This window comes from Biomphalaria glabrata, chromosome 8, assembly GCF_947242115.1.
Source record: "Biomphalaria glabrata chromosome 8, xgBioGlab47.1, whole genome shotgun sequence".
Lineage (NCBI taxonomy): Eukaryota > Metazoa > Mollusca > Gastropoda > Planorbidae > Biomphalaria > Biomphalaria glabrata.
The window spans coordinates 7,645,102-7,656,877 of NC_074718.1; the positions used below are offsets into that span (position 1 = coordinate 7,645,102).

The following is an 11,776-nucleotide window of genomic DNA, read 5'->3' on the forward strand; positions in this document are numbered from 1 at the left end:
CTATATCAAACAAAATAATTAATTACCCATTATTTATTGACTAGTTTAATATTTATGTTAGTTGGTTCACGTTTTGTTAGGTACAATATATAATTGATTAAATATAACAACTTGATCGGAGAATGCGTAAAGGAGAAATAGTGTTAGACAATTATTTAAGGGGACTAAACACAACAAATTCAGCCATACCTGTGAATACTGAATAATTAGTTTCCCTTGTTGCTATTAGACAAAGTAATGAATTTTTCTTATTGTTTTTCATCTAGGACGGTGTTACCATGCGGCCCAGCGGGATCTATCTATTCCAACGCTGAGGACATGGCGAAGTGGATGAATTTCCTATTGAGGAAGGGCCTGGGCCCCAGTGGGGACGTCGTGATGCGGCCGGAGGTCATTCAAATGACCCAAGAGCCAGGCATGCTGTCTACCCTTCCGTTTCACGAGCTGAGCAAACCGTTTTATCCTGTTAGTCACGTGTCGCAAAGTTACGACATGGGATGGATCACTGCTAACTACAGAGGTCAGTAATACTGGAGTTAACCAGCACAATAGCGCGTTTAGCTTTACTGACCAGTCAGGGCCGGACTTAGACAATAGCAACCTATGCGTTTGAAGTGGGCCCCGCACTTGCATAGACCCCACGCTAATTCTAGGTGTAAATTATTAAATTAAACCATTATAACATTTAAAAATATAATAACAGGGTTTTTGCGGCCTCCTGATTTTCCAGGGCCTTCTGGAAATCTCCTGTAATTGCAAAATATACGAAGAAGTCTTGGAAATCTATTGAAATTATTAAATAAAACTGCAAAGACGAATGCATTTTCTAATACAAAATCTAAATTTTGATATTGGCTTATCCCTTACCAGGCCCCGCGCAATCCGTCTCGCATAGGGCCCCGCATTTGTTAGTGCCAACCCTGAGATTTGTCATATATGACTTATTTAAGTAAATCTTCAGCATGGTATGTTTAACTTTATAGGTAATGTGTTGAAAACGCGTTTAAATATAGAGGGCAGTGATGCTTTTGTTCAATAGCTCGGCGTCATAGAAAGGTTATCTACAGATGTAAGCCCTCCTGGATTTATTAGCAATAGCCAATACTGAACTACTACATGTGGTAAGAAAGATGAAAAAAATAAATTTAACGAGATTAATTTTGTAATGGAATATACGTTAGAGTAATCACGTGAGGTGTAAGTTACGTGTAATTAGAAACAGTGTAAGAATATTAATTTACTTACATATATGGATGACAGCTCGATTTCCTTTTTTTTAACCGAATAAAGCTTCATTATTATTAAAACATTTTTAAAGGTTTTCAATATTATTTTAAAAGTATACAAAATGCAAATTAAAATCTCAAAATATTAGTTAAATTATTTTAAAAATATCACTCATCTAATTTAAACCTAATTGTTGACACTATTTTTTTTAATTAACTCAAAATATTTCTTTTAATCCGCGAGGGACCACCTTATGTAGAAAGAAAAAAATCAATATTTCAAAGTACAACTGTGAATCATTAACAATTTTGGCTCTGCCTTCTTTGTAATGAACCTGGATGACTGATCTTGTTTTGACCACTCGCAAATGCTCCTATATCTGCGACTATGAATTTATAATAATAATGAACTGCAGCGGTTACAATACATTGAACATGATCTTGAACTATATACAATTTCTCAATAGCCTTGACTGTTCAACGTTGATGCGTTAACCCTGTTTGTCTTGTGTGTTATTGTAAGTGGAAGTATAATCGGAATAAACAAAAAAGAAACATTGAATGTTTCTTCAGATTATGTAGATAGTACATCCTAGCCCAAACCTCCGGACGGGAAACTCGAGCAGGCGACCACCGAACGTCAGTCCAGGCATCAACCACCGAACGTCAGTCCAGGCATCAACCACCGAACGTCAGTCCAGGCATCAACCACCGAACGTCAGTCCAGGCATCAACCACCGAACGTCAGTCCAGGCATCAACCACCGAACGTCAGTCCAGGCATCAACCACCGAATGTCAGTCCAGGCATCAACCACCGAACGTCAGTCCAGGCATCAACCACCGAACGTCAGTCCAGGCATCAACCACCGAACGTCAGTCCAGGCATCAACCACCGAACGTCAGTCCAGGCATCAACCACCGAACGTCAGTCCAGGCATCAACCACCGAACGTCCGTCCAGGCATCAACCACCGAACGTCAGTCCAGGCATCAACCACCGAACGTCAGTCCAGGCATCAACCACCGAACGTCAGTCCAGGCATCAACCACCGAACGTCAGTCCAGGCATCAACCACCGAACGTCAGTCCAGGCATCAACCACCGAACGTCAGTCCAGGCATCAACCACCTAACATCAGTCCAGGCATCAACCACCGAACGTCAGTCCAGGCATCAACCACCGAACGTAAGTCCAGGCATCAACCACCGAACGTCAATCCAGGCATCATGAGTTAAAAAAAAAACAACAACAAAATATTGTAAAAAAAAAATGAATATAGTTTCGTAATATATCTGGCTGCTGGTCGTGGCTGCCTGGTCGTGCGGTTTGCGCGCTGGACTGTCGTTCGGATTTATCGATGGTCGAGGGTTCAAATCCTGCCCTCTCCCATCCCCCGTCGTCCTGCGGGAGGCTTGGACTAGGAAGTAAACTATCTTCAACTCTGAAGGAACATCCGCAACATGTAAAACAAACATTTAACATCTAAATATAATAGAAATGCATTCTTCGTAAAATGATAATAACTGCAATCATTATTGTATGTAAGGTGTTTTTTCTTACAATTTGTGCATTACACAAAATAGTCAATAATATAACATTAGTCAAATAAAGATATATATGCCTATGCATAAATTAATACTTCTGACATACTAGCTCATACTTGCATGTTACATCCAGAAATAAAAGCAACATTTTTCTTTCAAATAATTTCTTTTTTGGTCTTGTAATATTTCAGGACACAGGCAAGTGTTTCACACCGGGGGCATAGTGACCCACTCGTCACGCCTCTGGCTCTATCCAGACGCCCATGTCGGCATCTACGTCAGTGTGAACGGTCCACAAGACAAGCAAGATTTACTGGAGTAAGAGCTTTTTAAAAGTGTACAGTAACTGCAGTAATATACAAGTCAAAGAAGGGGCGGACTGGGTGTCAAAATCGTCCAGGGCATTTCTATACCATCCGCCCATTAGTTGTATATTATTGGGGGGGGGGTGGACATCCATTTCTAGGTCTATCTGTCCTCGGAATCATTCTCTTAAATTTGATAATGTATCGATTGATGTACACATGCATACAGTGAGCACTATATGCTTATAAGGAACGTAGGCCTTTGCTTTTTAATCGCAAACTGTGTGTATGCCCTACAAGAATGAAGTCAACTAGTAGCATTATCTACGTAGGCTTTTAATATTATTTCGGACAATGTGTTAGATTAAATTAGTAGGCCCTAGTAGAGTCTATACACGATTTTGAGCGCTCCTTTTGTAAGAGAATATTATAAAATCTTTAACAATTTAATACGTGCCATAGTGGCTGAGCGGTAAAGCGCTTGACTTCCGAACCGGGGGTCCTGGGTTCGAAACCTGGTGAAGACTGGGATTTTTTATTTCGGGATCTTTGGACGTACGCCTTTGGGCGTACCTGACATTAGTTGGGGAAAAGTAAAGGCGGTAGGCCACAGAAATAGATGACATTTGCATCATGACCATGGAAGGGGAACTATAGTGGCATGCAAGCGGCCCTTATCTTATAAAATAAAGACTTCTTCAAAGATGATTACTGTGGTCCTACCGGCCCATTTGCGTTACCGCACGCCCATATAGCTATTCCGCCCCTGAGTAAAAGTAAAAAGCATGTCAAATTAAGACTGTGTCCTAAGACCATTTTTAACTTCACCCACATAATCCTGGAGCTGAGTTACAGTATTCTTGAATTATATGATGCCAGAATTGTTGCATAGTTGCACCTATATCATAAGTAACTGTCATCTTGCTGGTCCCGGGTGGTCCAAATATTCCTCCGTACTGTAAGAAATTATTGTTAGTTTGTAATTATCTTCGATTCTGAAGGAATATACAAAACAAGTAAAACAAAACAAATAAACCAATCAATAAACCAAACACCAATAGACGCTTTTTTTAAATCTGTATTCCTGAAATGAATGTACTTGAGTAGTTCGTTTAATGACATATACGATTGCTAATTGTCAAATTAATGATGATCACATTCTCAATATAAATATAGATCAAAGACGAATCCCGAAATGCATATCAACGGGCATATTATTCAAATAGTTGTGTGGTATGCGCTCTGGACTGTCGTTCCAATCGTCCCTAGTTTACCGCTGCCATCCCCAGTAATCCTGCGGAAGGTTTTAGCTAAAACATAGATCCAGGACTACAAACCTATATACAACTAGTCTGGAAATCCGACCGTTATGTAAAGGAAGTCAACTTGAATCTTGGAAAGTCGTTCTATTCTGTCTTTCATTACTTTTCACAAGTTAGAAATAATGCATTCCCATAGTGAGGATTTTAAATAGAATCAAAGAACTATATATTCACGCAAGTATATAAAACAAAGCCATTTCCTGATAGTTTCCATTGAGATAATGTTTCAAAATTCCTAGATCGAAATAATTCAAGTCTGTTGATTTTAATCACATTATGATTTTAGATTGTACATTTAAATACATTGATTACCCAAAGACCTAGTTCTTACTATATCTTGATTATGTATCTTAAATGGCAAAATAATAATTATGAGACTATAGTGCTATGTTGTTTTTTTTTCAATGTTTAATTACTCGGACTATTAGATCTAGGTCTAAACATTAAATTACATGTTAGGTAGGTTAGAGTGGAAAAAAATACAACTACTACTTAACCCAGCGGTTCGCAACCTTTTATGCTCGGCGACCCCTTTTTACAATCCCCCACTCTGGCGCGACCCCTCCCCCCCCCCACACACACATACAGCAATAGAAGAATAGACAAAACAATCCATATTTTCGATGGTCTTAGGCGACCCCTGGCAAATCGTCTATCGACCCCCAAGGGGGTCGCGACCCACAGGTTGAGAACCCCTGTGTCTTAACCACTTATAACTACTTAGAAAAACAATACCTTGTTTCAGCTTTTTTTTCATAAGTTTTTCACGTCACTTTTGTGTAGTGTTAACAAACAGACCATATCCCGTCTAGGTATCCTCTAGTTATAATATATATAGGCCTGTGTCTAGGACATCCTATAAGCTAACTTGCCTAGCTGACTTGAGAAATAGAAAATGAAATATTGTGGTTAATTCCCTTTGTTAGACAAAAGTCATGTCATAGTCATTTCTTCTTATTTCAGGTCCTTGATGTATTACACGTCAGATCTTCTGCTTAACGAACCCCCGTGGCTAAACAGGACCGTCGAATGCACCTTTTTGTCCTCCTTTATGCAAAAAAGGAACAACAGTACTTCACAACCTACGAAGTCCGTCGTCTCAGGGGACACCTCTGAAGAAAGTCGCCTCCCTGAGCCAAGTCTCTTCGACTTCGTTGGCGTCTACCGACACGCCTTCTTCGGCACAGTGGACATCTCCCTCAGCCCACTCAACGACTCTCTCGTCTTCAAATTCGGACGCTTCGGCTTCAAGAACTTGACCCGCCTCGGGCACTTGGATTTCTCGGCAAAGTTCTTCGGCCCCTTGAGCTTTCAAAACTCCGACGTTGTGGAAATCGTCAAGTTCTCCAGGGGCGTGGGCAGAAACATCGACTCTCTTCTCCTTAATCTTGACGACGATGAAGACTTCATTGAATTTAAGCGTTGCCGCCTATGCGTTCATAACAGTCTTAAAGAAAACGAGTTTAACGCAGCATCCCTATGTGGCGCCCAACTGATACTTCGAAGTACTCTCTTCCTACTATTTCTGTTACAAATGTGTACTATATTATAGTTCAATAGACTCAAAAAGACTTTTTTCTAATGACAAAAAATATTTGTTTGACAGAGAATGAACTATAATCAAGAAAATGACGATAAAGAAATAATATATACAATTATTTATAAAGGATCTTCATGTATGAATGATTACTATACAATGCCTGACTCGTGTGTACATCAAAGTTATATAATTATTAATGTTTAAGACCTACTTAGAATAGGTTCTTCCTCGCTTTGGGCGAGAAGTTCTATGTGCAGAGATCGGCCATAGGCGACATCCACACCTCTCCCTACCTTGATGCCAAAAGATTTTCGGTCATCTAAGAAGGTGCGACGCCATGTTGTACATGGACGGTCTCGTTTTCGATTTCTTCTTTTCAGTGTCCAGGCTATGGCTGAATTTGGTCAACGTGTTGCTTCTTGTGTAAGGATATGCCACGGGAATCTCATAGACGTTTTGTCATTTTTTTTCACCCAGGGTACGAGTGTCTGTGCAAGATAGAACCTCTCTATTGGTGACATGATCTCGGTATGTGATTCCTGGGATCCCTATCAGTGATCGGTTGTCTGGCCACGTTAAGTCTCTTTTCAACCTTCCACGTCTCGCAAACGTAAGTGGCCGTTGAGATGATGATTGTATTGTTTGCTCGTTGTTTTTTTTAAGTCGGCCCCTGCTTTCTCTGTCGGATAGGGAATAAATAAGAGAGTTTCTAGTATTTCTACATGTTATATTATGGTGAAAATGTAATACCAAAACATATCAAGAGGATGTTCCAAAGTGATTAGTGAAATCTTTGATTATGTCTGCAAGTGAAAGTATAAATGACTGTCGCAATGCAAGCAAACTAGTCGTTGTACCAAAGTACACTATATATGTACAGGTGATCCAAGCTTCAATTATTAAGGATCTTAAATATCCTTTGCTTAATGAAATCATTATAACTACAGAAAAAAAATGAAGTATCAGTTTTTAAATTGATTCTAGCTTGTATATAGCGCTACTTTCATGCTTATGGCATGCTCAGAGCGCTATGGTCTTATCTCCATTGTGGACCAGTGGGGGGAGGGGGTATCTGGGAGAAGGTTTTTCCATGCTCATTGAACTCAGCTCTGCTCGAGTCAGGTGTCGAATCTCGAGCCCCCTTCATAAATAGCCAAGCCAAACACAGTTCAAGCGTACTTAGCCTCTCGACCACGCAAGCGAAATGTAGCTTTTATTTTTCTGAAAATGTTTAACATTTGTGTAGGAAAGGACTTACAAAAATGGGAAATGGCTACACAACAACAGAAGTAGCTACATGGAAACAAAAAATCGCTACATATTATTTGAGAATGTGAAATATAAAAATTAGATATTAACAATTTGTTATGCTGCATTTTTATGAAGTACATTTTTAAAATGCTGTTGTTAAAACAAAAGAATGGAACTCTTTAGTTTTAAAGTAAATATTTTGATTGGGAGTCATGTGACAAGTTTGCAAACGATTGTGCATTGAAATGTGTTTCATTTCCTATCAACTTCGTATTGAAGCGAGTTTTTGGCTGACGTGAAAATTGACTTACATAAATTTTGCAAGCTAAAATTATACACTAAAATGTTTTATAAGACGGTGGGCGAAATCACTTATTTTACCTGTAAGTCCAACTATACAAATCTTTAAAAAAAAAAAGAGGAACATAAAGCCCGAAAAAGAGGCAAAGAAAAGAGGCCTAAGGCCCAAGGATTCCTATGATGATAAAGCTAAAACTGAATAGCGCAAATTCTGAGGTTTCCTTTAAAAAAAAAATAAAAAAATCATGGAACATCGGGTTGTGAACTTTAGCAGCAACGAATGATATTGCTTAGCAAAGGGAGAAGGAAAAAAAATCTAAAAGACTTTATGCATTCTATTCTTTAATATATCGGCTTTTATGTTGAGATGAGCTCAAATTATCTTTAAGACAGGACGCTTCACACCTACCTTAGTGCCCTGACATGAAACCGCATATCAAAGTAGTGCCCCTTATTGTTTCTATACAGGCGGAGTGATACAACCGACACGCTTTCCCGTCAACTCTAGAAGATGTGTGACACTATTTCCTCTGGCTTCATGTGGTGACGGAAAGAGCCAGGCCGAATATCACCTCCAGGGCTGTGTACCGATCTGCATTGCGCTCTTATGAGTGTTCATGGAATGTTATAAGCCTCCATCACGGGTCGTGTTTACAATGTGAATACTAGACTCCAAAGTCATCGTAATGTACGTAAGGATAATGAAGTCATCTTTAAGCTGTAAGAATTGACTAAAAGTATTCCAGTCACAAGGGAGTGTAAAAGAGTATTCTTTCTGAAATGTGGTCTTTTGGTCGTCTCTAAAGTCAGTCACTACAAATCCAAAAGCCTCGTTCTGTAAGTCAAGACTTAAACACCAAAAAAAAGTTTGTTTTGTTTTAAATATCATCCCTGACAGTAAAACATGGATGGAACGTTACACACAATACATGGTCTTGTTACCAAAATTTATTAAAGCAAATTGTTTTCAGCTGTTAATAATTGAACGGTGTCATCCATTTATACTTTGTACTTTTGACAAATGCAATTTGAAAAAAAAAAAAAATGTTTCATTGTGTATTAGTGACGTTTTAAGACATTCATAAACCTTTGATCAAAATCTGTTTCAGCAGTAAAATGATTTGAAAACCGAATTATAAATGAGTATATACAAATATTTTGTATCATAATTCAAACTAAGATATCTGAAATATAGAATGTCATAAAATTAAATATATACTTATTGAATAAATTTCTTATGTGGTAATAGTCATTATTTCATTGTTTATTGTTGTGTGATATATAGATTACTTATCAATAAATATATCTCAAAATTTAGATACTGAAATCGGTTTCAATTGATTAAATAATGTCTGCTATTGGAGTCCAAGGTTAAAGGTAAACGTACTGCATTGACTTAACGTTTTAGTTTCGAGGGTTCTTTTATGATTGAACATTTTTGCTTCCTTCTCCAATAATCTTACAGGGCGGCATGGGATGACAGTAGGGATTCAAACCGGGACCATCGAGCCGACAGTCAAGGGCGCATACAACACATCCAGGCAGTCATCTTATGTGGCCTCGCAGATTCAGCTTTTAATTATAATTTTCATCGTCACGTATCCCGAGATCTGTTGAAACGTTTGGGGCACCACACAGGATCTGTTGAAACGTTTGGTGCACCACACAGGATCTGTTGAAACGTTTGGGGCACCACACAAGATCTGTTGAAACGTTGGGGCACCACACAGGATCTGTTGAAACGTTGGGGCACCACACAGGATCTGTTGAAACGTTGGGGCACCACACAGGATCTGGTGATCGTCTTTCTCCACTCCTCTCTGTCTTTCCTTTCAATTCTTTTTCCTGGTACCGTTCCTTGCAGGAGGGCACGGTGGCTCAGAGGTTAAGTGCTTGGCTTCCGAACCTGGGGTCCTGGGTTCCTATCTAATTGAAGACTGGAATTTTTAATTTCGAGATTTTTAGGGCGCCCCTGAGTCCACTAACTCTAATGGGTAACTGAATTTAGTTGGGGAAATAAAGGTGTTGGTCGTTGTGCTGGTCACATGAGACCCTACCGTTGGCCAAAGAAACAAATGACCTTAACATCATCTGCCTTATAGGCCGCGTGGTCTGAAATGGTAGCTTAACTTTCTCTTTTTTTTTGTTTCCTGTAGGAAAGTACTTGCGAGCCCTGAGGACTTTTTAACACAGCTATACAAACGATTTTACATTTTTTTTTGTCATAAGAAAGTAAAAAAAAAAATAAAAAACTGTATTACTAAGTTAAGTTTTCTTAATCATACAAACTACATATGTTTACAAAAAAAAAATGTTTACAATTTTTTTAAAACGAAAAAATCTAATTAGTATGCATACAAGTGGAACTAAATTTAAAACATTTAAAAAGCAGTCTTTCATATAATAATCGTGAGCTAGATTGTAGTACTACACATTCATTACACTTGACTAAGGGAAACTTGTTTTTATAAGGAAGATAGATATCTGAAAGATCGGTCCTTTATAATATAATTAGGTAATCTTTCAATAACATCAGTTAGGCCAGGCTCATAATTAACTCCATCTTCACCTATCCCTTAGTCTGTTGGATTATTGGGGCACCATACAAGATCTGTCTACCGACTTTCTCCATTCCTCTATGTCCTTTGGCTTTGATAGAATTGCATTCACTGGCAGGCCTGCCCATTCTTTAATGTTGTCTTCCCATCGCTCTCTCTGTCTGCCTCTTCTTCTTCTTCCTGGTACTGTTCCCTGAAGGAAGGTCTTTGCGAGCCTTGTGAATTGGTCATAGAGTTTGAGTTTACGTTTTTTGACAGTGGTCAGCAGGTCATAGTGGGGTCCAGCTGCTGCCTTCATCGTGTTTCTAATCTCTTTATTCGTGATGCGTTCTTTGTAAGCGACACCCAGGATTTAACTCTATCTTCATAACGATCAGCTCATCGAATACATATGCGCATTAACTCTTTCTCTCCTAACTGACGATACCAACGTTGATTCCACCAGAACGTGGTAAATAATTACGGAGAGAAAGAGTTAACAATGCCAAAATAATAATAACATGAATACATCTCCGTATCCTGCGCTATCAAGTCGTTGGTCGGACTTTTAAATAAAATGGTCCGTCTGTTCTTTCTGTATCGACAGAGATAGGGTTATAGTTGTTGATAGTTTGTAGTTTATAGTTTCTGATATTATTTCTGAAAATATTGAAACCTGCCTTCTTCTCTACCACTTCGGGGGGGGGGGGGGGGCGATTTAGAGATAGTGTTTCCACACAAACCGTGTTTGTAAAATTGTTATAAATTAGAAACAGCGAAACTTGTGCCCAATGTTATTGTTGTAGACTGTAGTACACTAGGTTTTAAATAAATTGTGTACTTTTATTTTTTCATTGTAAATTTTTTATTTGGGGTAACCAAATTCTCTTCGCTTAAGGCGTCAAATTATCTAAGGCCTGCCCTGAGGCCATGAATGTGGCTAGCAAAGTGTAAAAAAAAAGGTTTTATTATTAAGGGAAACAATTCAGAATTACTGCCATATCTCGTTAGTGCAAGATTCATCTCCTTTTTTATTTCTAAAAAACAAATGTAATAACCAGTAATGAATTAAAAGTTTGATTTTCTGATTTATTCCTGTCTTGACTAATTGTGGATGTGTCAATTTGATTCAAGAACGGAATGTGGGAAAAATAGCGTGTATAAGATTTGTACCAGACAGACAGTCGCAGTTGATGTATGCTTTGTAAAAACGTTACTGACCTGAATATTAATCAAGTGTAGAGTAGCAGACGCTGTAGTTACTCTTCCAGTCCATGTAGTCTATAGGGTAGATAATGTTAAGGTCATCAGTTTCTTTCGCTAACGGTTGTCATGGGGCCAGCACAACGACCAATCGCCTTTACTGTCCCCAATTAAAGTCAGGTACCCATTAGATTTGGGTGGACTCAGGGGCGCCCTGAAAATCCCAAAATTCAAAATACCAGTCGTCACCGAGATTCAAACCCAGGACCCCAGGATCGGAAGCCAAACGCTTAACCACTCAGCCACCGCGCCCCTGCAGAAGTTATAGTTTATATTTAATAAGAATTTCTTTCAGATAGGTCAAGCTTTGTTTGCACTTGACGAGTTAGCGTAACGACTGCATTTCTTTGATAGAATGTCTGTTTTTTGGAGGATGATAAGAATGAAGACAAAGAAATGTGTCTGTGAAGAAAAAGTCCCATAAAACGTAACCCACAATCAGGAACAGCTTCTGTCTTGAACAAAAAGACAACGCGTTAAAGCAGATC

At 38.8% G+C, this 11,776-nt stretch overlaps 1 protein-coding gene across 4 annotated transcripts in view; it reads left to right on the top strand.

The window, feature by feature from the left end:
* LOC129927816 (protein flp-like) overlaps positions 1 to 8,743 on the top strand; it is a 35,407-nt gene extending 26,664 nt beyond the window's left edge. For all 4 annotated transcript variants that reach the window (XM_056039325.1, XM_056039324.1, XM_056039326.1 and 1 more), the window contains 3 exons: positions 267 to 520; positions 2,962 to 3,088; positions 5,361 to 8,743. In XM_056039325.1, the coding sequence (XP_055895300.1) occupies positions 267 to 520; positions 2,962 to 3,088; positions 5,361 to 5,949 (970 nt within the window). In that variant the 3' untranslated portion in view covers positions 5,950 to 8,743. The remainder of the gene's footprint in view (positions 1 to 266; positions 521 to 2,961; positions 3,089 to 5,360) is intronic.
* Positions 8,744 to 11,776: the final 3,033 nt, after the last annotated feature.